We start from the raw sequence: 14,571 nt of genomic DNA on the forward strand, positions 1-14,571 counted from the left end.
TCTCCTCCCCTCAGGCAGAGTGAAGTTTTGTTTGTTAAGAGCTGGGGAGTGTGAACACTCTCCCCCCCCCCCATGCTCTGCTAACTCCGATTTGCATACTAATAGTTATTAGCATTTCAGAGTGCATGAAGGTGAATATAAGGCTGATCTCCCCCTCTATGGCCAGTTATACCTCTGACCTGTTACAAGCAAACACCCCATGTTTGTGGCTCTTGGATAATCAACTTCACACTGACATCTACCTGAGGATATTTTGGCTTATTCCTGCAATCATGCTGTACAACCCAGTCTTTCCAGGCTTTGGGCACCACTTGGCTCAGCCACCAACCATGCCCGTGGCTACTGAGATGCAGAGAAGCCCCAAACTCTCCTTCAACATTGAATCCATACTTTCCAAACCGGATAAACCAGCTTCCAAAGCGACGGTGGCCAGACCGAGCTGGCGGCCCCCATCTCCACCTGCGATGTCCTATAGGTATTCCTATGGCCCCATGCCCTACCCTCCCGTGTGGCTTTACCAGCCGACAGGTGGCTACAACAACTTTATGCAGCCGCAGCAACAGATCGGAGTGCCCAGAGGAGATTGCCTGTGCTCTGACCCTCTGTGCAAGGACAAGGGTAAGTGCTGACTCCAGCCAGACTGTATTTAATAAATGGATATATGCATATCGCCTTTACGCATTTCTTTGCATAGATTTTTTTTCTTGCATGTGCCCATACCAATAGACATTATCTGCAGTCATCAGGGCTGTGGAACTACAAGTTTCAGCATGACTGGAAGACATTGAGACTTGTAGTTCTACACAACAGATCTCCTACCTCTGTAATATGTCCCATATACATATATATACTGTACATGTTAAAGTGGTTATTGGCGTAAAAACGGGACAAACCAGACCTATGGAAGTTGTATACACTGTTGCATGTGTTTAGCTATTAAGCGTTTATTCTGGACACAGCAGTTGTAAATGTTTGACTTGTGCTGTATATACATTGGATGTGCTCATGGCGCCCTCTTCTGTCTCTCGCAGGTGTTGCATACACACACTGTGACAACGGAGGCATTGGGTCTCTGTCTTGGAGAACAGGCCCCTGTAAGATGAAGAGAATCAGGACTGTGTTCACCCCCGAGCAGTTAGAGAGGCTGGAAAAAGAGTTTCTGAAGCAGCAGTACATGGTGGGCACAGAAAGGGTGGACCTTGCCTCCACATTGAACCTCACAGAAACTCAGGTAAGAGGCACCTTCAGGTCTTCACTGTGATTTTTAACATGTGATCTGTCTGCATAGTAATAATTCCTAGTTCATATAGATATTCAATAGTTTATTGTTTATGCTAGTATAGTGAAACTTTATTTATATTTTTTTTGTGCTTATTATTTTGAAGGGTATTATTACTATAAACTATTTGTTTTGTATAAACAAGTTTTGGGCATCCTGTGGCTTTCCAGCTGTTGTGGAACAATGGTGTTCAAACTTTGTGGGACTTTATAAAGCTACTATAAATTGTAAATGCATTCACAGTGTTTTGATCCTAAACATCCTTGTTGATAGCATTTACATTTTGTGGATCCATTGATTGAAAGGGTGTTTAACATGAGAGTGCTGCTGGCTGAATAGTCCTTTTAAAGTTCTGTTTTTTCCTTTTCATTTCTGCTTTGTAGGTGAAGGTCTGGTTTCAGAACCGTCGTATTAAGTGGAGGAAGCAGAGTTTGGAACAGAAGAAGGCCAAACTTTCCCAATATGGGGTTATCCCCACAGAAAGCTCAGATCTTACAGATGAGAGAGAGATGGAAGATGATGTTGATGTAGAACTCTAGACTTCATGGACTAAGCTTGACATCTTCTCTGTTGTTGACCACTAGAACTTTTGACTCTTCAGTCTAACTGGATGATTAGTCCTAGTATAAGTAACCTGAAAACTTCAAGGATCAAGTTCTTCTCCTTTGCCAAAAAAAAAAAGAAAAGCACTCAAGACAAAGCAATGGGCATATATAAAGGGTCAAGAAATTGGTGACCATATACCAGTTGTCTCTTTCGGTTTCCTCCAAGCCATATGAAGACCATGGTCCTGCCATTGTCCCAGGTTCTTCTAAGGTGACTCTAGCAGTGACCAGAGGTTGCGTGATGGACTCTTGCACCTCCTATGTATTGTTGACCAGGATCTTCTGTAGAACTCTCTTCTTTATCAAAGTTGTATCTCGCTGAGCGATTCTCTTTGAAGTTGAATGACGTGACCCAGCACTTGGGTGTCCTATTTTTATAGACTGGGGTGTATGAGAAAGGGACACGGGTATTTTTGGGCTCCATGGATCAGAAGAATGATCCATTTTCTTTACTTGTCTTCCATGGGGAGGGTTTTTTTTTTTGTTTTTTTTTTTTTACGAAAAACCCAGGTGCTGCAATATTAAGTATAATAAGGTAACTTGTATATCATACCTCCCTTATTTTACTGTAATCACTTCTAGTAATTGTACTACTGGATGTTTTTTATCTCTTGTTTTAAACTTTTATGTGCCTAGGGGTGGACACATTGCAGTGCGGTGTGTTGTAGTCTCCTTGTCTGCATGGGTTAATGATATATAAATCGAATTAGGCCTTAGCAGCCTGGGACCTAGTTTGTGGTTTAATTTAAAGGCCCAGCACTCTGGTCATTCACAGATTAAGTCACAGGCTGCCTACTTCTCCCTTTTTATCATTTTTATTTTATGATTTCCGTTAAAAAAAAAAAAAAAAAAAGTCACTTTCTGGAAATCTACATGGGCTCAAACCTCCTTTGCCCCGTTGGATACTTTCAGTGCTTAATTTTTACAATGCTTTGATTGTATTGAAGTTCTGGTCAACCTCTTAATTCTCACTTACCAAATGTATTGATTCCAAGAGTCAGAAACCAAGGGGCTCATCTGCCACAGGCCAGGATAACTTGTAATGACTGTACATACTATTTTATTTATATAAAACATATTTGATACTGTAATTTATTTATTTGATCTGCTTTTTATATAAAGAATTTTTACTCTTTTACACTGAGTGTCGTGTGTTTTATATGTCTTGGATGTTTCTATGTCTAATGGTTTGAAACTTTTATTGTGCTAATGGTGGGTGGGGAGAGTGTTGTTTTTCAGTAGATAGAAAGACCAATGATTGGATGGGTGACCTAGGAGTATTTTTCGAACCCAAACAGACTGATCTAAATAAAACTGATTTATGCAATTCTACTATAAACTGGACAAACCATTCTTCTGCTAGGGGTGAGGGTGGACTTGCTTAGGCAAGCATTTGAAATTTAACAGTAAGCTAAATGCAAACTGGGCACCCGAATTGGGCACTTCTTCCACCTTTGCTTATTCTGTGAGTTTTTGGCACTGGCTTCACTATAACTCACAGCATATTTGTCTAGCTCAGTGTTGGCCAGCCTGTCACACTCCAGGGGGTAAATGTATCAAGCTGAGAGTTTTCCGGCGGGTTTGAAAAATCAGATTCTAGCTATCATTTATTTAGTACATTCTACAAAATGACAGCTAGAATCTGATTGGTTGCTATAGGCAACATCTCCACTTTTCAAACCCGCTGGAAAACTCTCAGCTTGATACATTTACCCCCAGGTGTCCAACTACAAGTCCCAGCACGCTTTGCCAATATATAGCAGCTTATTGCTGGAAGGGTATGCTGGGACTTGTAGTTTCACAACACCTGGAGTGTCACATGTTAGCCAACACTGATCTAGCTTAATAAAAACTGTTGAATGAAACTTTTTTTTTTTTTACTTGCTTCAAAACACAACTTGCAAATAGATCCTGGGTGATCCGTGCAGCCGCTACTTGCTCTCTTAAAGGAAAAAAATGGAGGATGGTTCCTTTAGGGCTCATTAGGACACTTGCATTGATAGGGTGGTCTTGCGGGCTGCAGTGTAATCCGTGTTGTCTCGTGCTAACCCATGGTTTATACAGCTGCCGGTATGTACAATTGGGGTGTCCTGGCTCCTCTTATAGCTCCCATTGCCTAGCTATATCTAAAAACAAAACTGCTTGGTTGAAACAGCTGCAGTTACATACATTGCTGCTTGCAGGTCACTTTGTTGGGCTGGACATGAACAGAAATATGGCACTAGGCACTGATGGACAATATGGTTCAGCCCACATCCCCTGATCTTCTGTTGTTTGTGGATGTTCAGACTGCAATTAGAGCCTTTTCCTCTTCTCTTGTCACTGGTTGCCATTCATAACTTTAGACAGATGGTTAATCAACACTATGGGCCTTATGTAGAGTGGAAGCAAATCCAACTTCAAAGAGTGCTTTTGGTGCAGGCGCAGTAGACAAGGAGCCGTCTCCGTCTGCTCTCAGACTGATGTGTATCTTCTGTCTCTCCTCGCTTAGGCGGAATGGGGGGGGAGTGGGTGAGCCTAGCAGAGTAAGGGGTGTATTCATGCTTTAAGCTGCTTTGCTGAGGGGGAAGTAGCCACAGGAGACATATTAGTTGCAGGTGCTTCTCCCCTGGTGCATAGTGTGACCCAGCCCCCCCTCCAAAAAAAAAATAAAACACCAGGATGGTGGCTCAGTGGTTAGCACTTCTGCCTTACAGCACTGGGGTAAATTCCTGACCATGGCCTTATCTGTGTGGAGTTTGTATGTTCTCCCTGTGTTTGCGTGGGTTTCCTCTGGGTGCTCCGGTTTCCTCCCACATTCCAAAAAACATACCGGTAGGTTAATTGGCTGCTATCAAACTGACCCTAGTCTCTCTCTCTATGAGGCCTATTTATCAAAGCTCTCCCCCCTGTAATTTAGCGGTAAATCCCCGAAAACAACAGTTTTCGGGTATTAACCGCTAAATAGCTATGTATCATTGTAGCATCGCAGCAGATATCTCAGATATCTGCTGCTTTGCTTCTCTCGTTTTTCTGAGCACTGCCCATAAAAGTGTAAGGGGAGTGTCCAGTAACGCTATGTACCAATGACCAAAACTAAGTTTTCAATCATGTTAATGTACGCCAGCTCAAGCTGGCGCACATTAACATAACTGAAAACTTTCAGTGAAAACAGCCGAAGAGCAGAGCTGCACAGCGCATGTGTGGAGGGATCACATAATCCCTCCCTGTCACATGTCTCAGGTTCTTCATTCAGGGATTTCTGTGCGCATGCCCGAGGTTACCGGTCGGCGCATGCTCACAGGGATTGAAAGAGGGGCGAGCAGCACCGCACAGGGAGGAGAAGAGCAGACTCAAGTAAAAGGCTGTTCCTGTGTAGATTTTTTACTAAATGTGAGAAATCTTTCAATCCGCATCTATGCGATGAGGATTGAAAAGTTTCTACTGAAAAAAAAAAGGGTAATAAATAGAACCCCAAGTCTGTCTGTGTGTGTGTGTTAGGGAATTTAGACTGTAAGCTCCAATGGGGCAGGGACTGATGTGAGTGAGTTCTCTGTACAGCGCTGCGGAATTAGTGGCGCTATATAAATAAATGGTGGTGATGATGATGATAACCAACCATAGTGCCGTCAGCCTAGGTTGGTGCGAATAGGGGGGGGGGGGGGACGGGGACAACTACCATCGGGTTTCCCCAAATTCACTATTACCAGCACTAAGTTTTGTCAGCCTGGGCTGGTGCCCCAGCGTGTGGTCCCACTGCCATAATACTAAGCCTGTCTTACACTGGTCAACATGGGGCTGGAATCCTAAGGGAGATTGGGGCAGCTAAAAAAAAATGCTGCCACCCCTCCCATCTCCTGGGTTCAACCAGCCCCATGCTGATAGCACTAGGGTTCTGGGTGTGGGGTAATATTAATTAAATGTATAAATCCATTTTGTCCATGGTGCCCTAAAGGTCCCAACATGCCCAGGCTGCCATTAAGTGTTTGGGCATGCTGGTGTTTATAGTACTACAAGAACCAGCATATACCCATGGCTGGCAGGGCATGCTGGCACTAGAGGAGCCACAAGTGCCAGCAAGCCCTAGCACGCAGGGCCCGCTGGGACCAGCAGTTCACCAGGGAAAAATGTAAATAAAATACACACACAAGCTTAAAAATAATTTTATTGAAAGAAAACACCCCAAAACATTCCTCATTCTCCCTGTTTATTGCTCACCTAGGTTCAGACTCTTCATCTATAAAAAATCCATGGATCCTGGGATTGGCAAAATAAAAAACCCCTCACAAGTGACGCAATACTAGCTCCTAAGAGCTCCTGGTCCAATCAAACTTTTAGGGGTATATTTACTAAACTGTGGGTTTTAAAAAGTGTCGATGTTTCCTATATTAACCAATCAGATTCTAGATGTCATTTTGTAGAATGTACTAAATAAATGATAACTAGAATCTGACTGGTTGCTATAGGCAACATCTACACTTTTTGAAACCAGCAGTTTAGTAAAATACCCCTTAATGTTTTCATCATAGACTACAACACACATTTTAAATGGATGATTACTGTCATCCAAACATATCAATGTTTTTGATTGGATCACCAGACAGCAGGAGACCTTTTGGGTTGTTCTTCCCCTTCTGCCTATGTGTGCTGGATCGGTATGTTAGTGCTTGGTTAATGACCTGTGTAATTAGGGTTATTATTAACCAGACATAACATGTGACATGGTAAACTTATATTATTCAGGTGATTTTGGTTACTAGAGAAGACTTGTAGCCACCCGTGAAATTACAAAGGTGTCATCAGAACAGAGGGAGGAAACTGAGGGTCGAACTACAAGACAAAGGATGTGGCATGCTGATACTTGTAGTCTCATCATCATCATTTATTTATATAGTGCCACTAATTCCGCAGCACTGAACTCATTCACATCAGTCTCTGCCCCATTGGAGCTTACAGTCTAAATTCCCTAATATAGACACACACTCACACACAGACAGACAGGGAGAGACTAGGGTCAATTTTGATAACAGCCAATTAACCTACGCAAACCCACGCAAACACAGGGAGAACATACAAACTCCACACAGATAAGGCCATGGTCAGGGATCGAACTCATGACCCCAGTGCTGTGAGGCAGAAGTGCTAACCACTAGGCCACTGTGCTGCCCACATGTCTCATGTCCGCAGGAGAGCCAGAGGCTGCTAAGCCCATCTTAAACATGTAAATTTAATCAAAAAGCAAGTTTGACTGAATGGCTTTGTGTTTAAAATCAGAAAGAAAGTTTTGCCATTTGTCAGAACCACTGAAGAGATTGGTAAAGGGAGGAATTGTTGTCCAGTGCAGGGCAAAATATTTTGGGGGCATAAAAACAGCAGCCCCCCCCCCCCCCCTGTACACCGGAAACCTCCTCGGTAAATATGCCCTTGAAATCCTTTAATTTCATTTAAATAATCTTGTCCTACAAAATGTTGTGAATGCATATTGGTAAGTATAGACGCGCTCATACACCTTATACGTCAAGTATCACTAGCGGCAGATCCAGCGCCTCCCAGCGGCAGGGCTAACCAGCACAAACGTCGCCATCTGAGCCCACAAATTCATAAGCTGAGTGTGACATCACAAAAGAGCATTTATGTCGGGGTTACGCTTATAGGTTGGTAAATAACCGTTATTTTCATGACACTGCTTTTTATACTGCAGTTATGTATATGATTCATGGAGCTAAAATAGAATGAACAGATAGATATGAGATATATAGATCATCATCATTTATTTATATAGCGCCACTAATTCCGCAGCGCTATATATAGATAGATAGATATTAGATAGATATATATGAGATAGATAGACAGATAGATAGATATTAGATAGATATATATGAGATAGATAGATAGATAGATATTAGATAGATAGATAGATATTAGATAGATAGATAGATATGAGATAGATAGATATGAGATAGATAGATAGATAGATAGATAGATAGATAGATAGATATGAGATAGATATTAGATAGATAGATATATATGAGATAGATAGATAGATAGATATCAGATAGATAGATAGATAGATATCAGATAGATAGATATGAGATAGATAGATAGATATGAGATAGTTAGATAGATAGATAGATAGATATGAGATAGATATATAGATAGATTGATAGATATTAGATAGATAGATAGATAGATAGATAGATAGATAGATAGATAGATAGATAGATAGATAGATATGAGATATATATTAGATAGATAGATAGGAGATAGATATTGGATAGATAGATAGATAGATATGAGATAGATATATAGATATGAGATAGTTAGATAGATAGATATGAGATAGATATATAGATAGATTGATAGATATTAGATAGATAGATAGATATGAGATATATATTAGATAGATAGATAGATAGGAGATAGATATTGGATAGATAGATAGATAGATAGATAGATAGATAGATAGATAGATAATAGATAGATAGATAGATATGAGATAGATAGATAGATAGATATTAGATAGATATGAGATAGATAGATATATAGTTAGATAGATAGATATGAGATAGATAGATAGATAGATAGATAGATAGATAGATAGATAGATAGATAGATTGATAGATATTAGATAGATAGATATGAGATAGATATTAGATAGATAGATAGGAGATAGATATTGGATAGATAGATAGATAGATAGATAGATAGATAGATAGATAGATAGATAGATATGAGATATATAGATAGATAGATAGATAGATAGATAGATAGATAGATATGAGATAGATATATAGATAGATAGATAGATTGATAGATATTAGATAGATAGATAGATAGATAGATAGATATGAGATAGATACTAGATAGATAGATAGCTAGATAGATAGGAGATAGATATTGGATAGATAGATAGATAGATATGAGATAGATAGATAGATATATAGATAGATATGTGATAGATAGATAGATAGATATGAGATAGATAGATAGATAGATAGATAGATAGATAGATAGATATGAGATAGATAGATAGATAGATAGATAGATATAAGATAGATAGATAGATATGAGATAGATAGATAGATAGATAGATAGATAGATAGATATGAGATAGATAGATATATATGAGATAGATAGATAGATAGATAGATAGATAGATAGATAGATAGATAGATATGAGATAGATAGATAGATAGATAGATATGAGATAGATATATATGAGAAATGGATAGAAGTGATTGATGTGTAATGCACCAACAACTTCTCCAGTTCTATACATAATAAGAGTATAATTACATGCATACAAACATGAGATAATATTTCACATTTTCAGCAGGAACATAGAAATTTGAGAATATTTTGTGAATGTTGCAAAGAAATAAAGAAGAAGATAATGAATTGAGAAACGAATAGGGAGTTAACTAAGAGCATTCCAGATATCCAAGTATTAGTGCAGTATAGATCTGTGTTATTATTCACCTGCTCAGCTGGTCTACTACAAAGGAATCCTCTATTGTTCAATAACAATGAACAGTGAGGTTGAACATTCCGCTCTCTGGTCTCTGCAAGAGGTGTGAGGAGAAACCTCCCGATGGAGAACCAGGACCTGTCTCTCCCTGTGATCTGAGGACAATGTGACTGGCTCTTCACACCTATGACAATAAACTGAGAGATATCATTCAAAGAGGAGCTGCCAGCTGCTCAATGTCATGTGGATTCAATGCAGGAGACCAGAATGTACATTTTACAGCTTGACAGGACTTTGATCTCTGAGTGATGTTTATAAAGGCGATTTAAAGAGCAAATATACTTTATTATATACAGAGTCTCTCTCATTTGTCCACTTATTTTTGGATTAATGATCTGTAAAACACAGAAATATAAGTCAGAGAAGCTCAAGTCTCTACAAATTACCATTCACTTTTACATTTGCTCTGAAAGTGCTCCTAGATTTCTGCCAAAGCCGATAGGTCTATGAAGCAAATTTGTGGCGTTTGCGGAGGCGCAGAAGTTTGCATCAGCCAATAGAAGTAGTTGGGTAGAGTCAGAAGGGGCGGTGTAAACAGCTCTTTTTTAGATTCCCATCTCTGACCAATCAATTCCTGTGTTAGAAACAAACACTCGCTTATGGATGTTCCTGCAGCACCGGACAGTCGGTATAACAAAAAAAAAATCATACATGTGGTCAAGTAGATAGTAGATACCCATTAACGTTTGAACATGCACATATTAGATATTTGGATTATTTTACTAGCGTACAGTTATATAACAGTCATATATATAACACAGGGGTTTCCCACGGCCTGAACTCAAGCCCTGGACTCAAACCGAGTAATATATATGATGGAATCACCGCTAAGAGCTCATCTGCGACGGGAGCTCTTAGGAGCTGGTTGTGCATCGCGTACAAGGGTTTTCTATATTTTGCCAAGCCCAGGATCCCTGGGTTTATTACAGATGTAGAGCCTGGATCTAGGTGACAAATAAAGAGGGTGAACGAGGGATGTTTTGGGGTGTTTTTATTTCAGATAAATTAATTTTTCCTTGGTGCACTACAGGTCACAATGTGCCCTGTGTGCCAGGGTATGCTGGCACTTGTGGTTCCCCAAGTTCCATCACACACTGGAAGCCATTGGTATGCTGGTGCTTGTATTACTACAAGCGCCAGCATGCCCAAACAGTTTATAGTTTATAGCATGTAAAGTGTAGTGCACTAGGGACAAAATGTTTTTAATGTTTCATTTATTATTATTAGCTAACACCCACCAATCCAGGGGTGTGGGAATAGCCCTTTTCAGCACGGGCTGGTTAAATCTGGGGGGGGGGGCACATTGTTTTGCGGACCCGATTTTCCTCTGAGATTCAGCCTAGAAAATGTCGTATAACAATACTGCTGAAGGGAAAAAAGGTTAGAAAGTGAAATTGTTTAACTTGTTATTTTTTAAATTGTCTCATTCCAAAATCATATTTTAGGCTTCTTCATTTTTCGGTTCCACTTATTGACTAATTATTTATTAGCAGCCATGTTTTGATTTACAAGTTGATGCTGAAATGGATAAAATCTGTTCAGTACTGGATGATGATGATGGTGATGGTGATGGTGATGATGGTGATGATGATGGGGATGATGATGGGGATGATGATGGGGATGATGGGGATGATGGTGATGATGGTGATGATGTTGGTGCTGATGGTGATGGTGGTGGTGATGATGGGGATGATGGTGATGATGGTGATGGTGGTGATGATGATGATGGGGATGATGATGATGATAGTGATTATGGTGATGATGATGGTGATGATGATGATGGTGATGGTGGTGATGATGGTGATGATGATGGGGATGATGGGGATGATGGGGATGATGGTGATGATGGTGATGATGTTGGTGATGATGGTGATGGTGATGATGGTGATGATGATGGGAATGATTATGGGGATGATGGGGATGATGGGGATGATGGGGATGATGGTGATGATGTTGGTGATGATGATGATGATGGTGATGATGTTGGTGATGATGGTGATGATGATGGTGATGATGGTGGTGATGATGATGATGGGGATGATGATGGTGATGATTATGATGATGATGATGGTGGGGATGATGATGATGGTGATAGTGATTATGGTGATGATGATGGTGATGATGATGATGGTGATGATGGTGGTGATGATGATGGGGATGATGGTGATGATGATGATGGTGATGGTGATGGTGATGATGATGGGGATGATGATGGGGATGATGATGGGGATGATGGTGATGATGGTGATGATGGTGATGATGATGATGATGATGATGATGGGGATGATGATGGTGATAGTGATTATGTTGATGGTGATGATGGTGATGATGGTGGTGATGATAATGGTGATGATGATGATGATGATGGTGATGATGATGATGGTGATGGTGATGATGATGGGGATGATGATGATGGTGATAGTGATTATGTTGATGATGATGATGGTGATGATGGTGGTGATGATGATGGTGATGATGATGGTGATGATGGTGGTGATGATGATGGTGGTGATGATGATGGTGATGATGATGATGATGATGGTGATGATGGTGATGATGATGATGATGGTGATGATGATGATGGTGATGGTGATGGTGGTGATGGTGATGATAATGATGATGATGGTGATGATGGTGATGGTGATGGTGATGGTGATGATGATGATGGTGGTGATGATGATGGTGGTGATGATGGTGATGATGATGATGGTGATGGTGATGATGATGGTGATGGTGGTGATGATGGTGATGATGATGGGGATGATGGAGATGATGGTGATGATGGTGATGATGATGGGGATGATGATGATGGTGATTATGGTGATGATAATGATGGTGATGATGGTGGTGATGATGATGGTGATGATGGTGATGATGATGATGATGATGATGATGATGGTGATGCTGATGGTGATGATGGTGATGATGATGATGATGATGATGATGATGGTGATGATGGTGATGGTGATGGTGATGATGGTGATGGTGGTGATGATGATGGTGATGATGGTGATGATGATGGTGATGGTGATGGTGGTGATGATGATGATGGGGATGATGGGGATGATGGTGATGATGGGGATGATGATGGGGATGATGGTGATTATGGTGATGATGTTGGTGATGATGGTGATAGTGATGATGATGATTATTATGTTGTATTCATAAAATTGTAACATAGTCCCCTGCACTGTATAGTGGGAGGATGAAATAAATAAACGTTGGTTACAGTAGAGGAACATAACTTGATTGTGGGTCCTGCTCTCAAGAAATTCCAACTTAACTGAAATGAAGAAATCGATGACCAATGTGTAAATAAACCCTTTCAACAATGGTAACCTTATCTTTTAAGCCCCAGGCCCATATGTCATTTATCGTCCTCCATATACACACACCTTATAAACTCCAGGTGACAATGTGTTGGTATATTAGTCATTAATTTCCAGATTTGTTGTTAATTTGTTATGTGACAACCTCATACCACAAGTGTGGATACTCTATAACCAGCTACCTCTGATTACTTTGTAATTAATCACTACCCTCATGAATTGAGATAATGGTGTTGGGCCCTCACTTCCTTCCAGTATCTCTCTTCACACCCTTGTTTTTTTGTCATTGAGAATATTCGTCACAGTGGGACCGATAAGTAATTAATTACAATGAGCGTAATTAGCAAACCAGTCAGCTTCTGGAGGAATCCCTCACACTCAGTGTCCCAGACAGAGCAGTTTGTGGTGTGGATTCCCCGTCTGGTTTTAATGTACACAGGGGCACTAGAGGACAGTTCCACCTCATTATCATGTGTTAATACTTAGGAGTGAAATGTGACACTTGTATGATCACGGTGTTTTAGAATCACTACTATGTGTTCTGTGTTTGTTTTTTAAATTACTGTCAAGGTGCGAACTGAATTTTCCAGTGAACTCTCCGATTCATTTTTTTGGAATGGTTTTGTTACATGCAGTCACTCCTCGTTGAGCGTCTGTCATCTGTTTTATAAATAGAGGTAGCTGTAGATATCATTGATCTTATTGATGGGCATTCATTATTATTGTCCTTCATTCTTACTGTTCCCAAATATTATGGAGTGCCTTGCTCAGGAAGTTTAATCATTGATAACATTCCCTGCCCAACAGAGCTTACAGTCTAAATTCTCTAGCACACACAGTTGTCAGAAGCCGATGAAGCTACCAGTATGTTTTGGATTGTGAACGAAAACCAGAGCACTCTGGAGAAACCCATGTGAAGAACTTCCGATTTAGGGGTGGAGGGTGAGGATGTGGTGCTGGAAGACCCCGTTGCATGCCATGTCCCCACAGGAAAGTGGCCACAACCCCCCTCTCCTACTCGTTGACCTAGTCCCGACTCATTGGAAAGTTGGGTGGTATGTAAATCCCACACATAGCCTGTGGCCAGATGGTGCCAGCGCTGTGAGGTGGCAATACTAATCGAGGCAGCATGGTGGCCTAGTGGTTAGAATTTCTGCCTCACAGCACTGGGGTCATGAGTTCAATTCCTGACCATGGCGTTAGCGTTATCTGTGTGCAGTTTTTATGTTCTCCCCGTGTTTGCGTGGGTTTCCATCGGGTGCTCTGGTTTCCTCCCACACGCCAAAAACATACTAGTAGGTTAATTGGCTGCTAACAAATTGACCCTAGTCTCTCTCTCTCTCCCTGTCTGTCTTTGTGTGTTCGGGAATTTAGACTGTAAGCCCCAATGGGGCAGGGACTCTGTACAGCGCTGCGGAATTAGTGGCGCTATATAATTAAATGATAATAATAATAATAACTATGTCATCATACCACCACAAAAAAGTGTGACACAGTTAAACACGACTACACATAAGATTTCGGTGGAACAGAACCTATATGCATGCCGTGTGTTATAAAAACATATGTGTATATTGCAGTTGAACTTATATGAAAATCAAAGTCAATTTGTGTCAGTCTTTACTTGATCTGAGTAAATGCATGGACATTGTCACAAGGGACTTTATCATAATATATGTTTGACAATTTTGTTATATGTTGAAAAACAACAATTTTGATGTCATATTATAAGTGTTGACAATTAGAATTTTTTTTAAAATGGTCACATTGCCCCCCCCCCCCCCAAAAAAAATGTAATAATTCTAAAACATGGACAATCTGGGCCTAATTCATTAAGGAAAGTTAAGTAAA

At 40.4% G+C, this 14,571-nt stretch overlaps 1 protein-coding gene across 1 annotated transcript; it reads left to right on the forward strand.

The window, feature by feature from the left end:
• The first annotated feature begins 272 nt into the window (after positions 1-272).
• Positions 273-1,818, forward strand: LOC142103855 (homeobox protein notochord-like). The gene is made up of 3 exons (XM_075188128.1): positions 273-618; positions 1,032-1,231; positions 1,663-1,818. The coding sequence occupies exons 1-3, from the start codon at positions 273-275 to the stop codon at positions 1,816-1,818; spliced, it is 702 nt and encodes a 233-aa protein (XP_075044229.1).
• Positions 1,819-14,571: the final 12,753 nt, after the last annotated feature.

This window comes from Mixophyes fleayi, chromosome 1, assembly GCF_038048845.1.
Source record: "Mixophyes fleayi isolate aMixFle1 chromosome 1, aMixFle1.hap1, whole genome shotgun sequence".
Classification (NCBI taxonomy): Eukaryota; Metazoa; Chordata; class Amphibia; order Anura; family Limnodynastidae; genus Mixophyes; species Mixophyes fleayi.

Bases quoted from the DNA above. Each gene is read 5' to 3' on its own strand.
- LOC142103855 (XM_075188128.1), top strand. From the start codon at position 273: ATGCTGTACAACCCAGTCTTTCCAGGCTTTGGGCACCACTTGGCTCAG. The intron at 619-1,031 runs GTAAGTGCTGAC...TGTCTCTCGCAG, and splicing joins CCCTCTGTGCAAGGACAAGG to GTGTTGCATACACACACTGT. The intron at 1,232-1,662 runs GTAAGAGGCACC...TCTGCTTTGTAG, and splicing joins TGAACCTCACAGAAACTCAG to GTGAAGGTCTGGTTTCAGAA.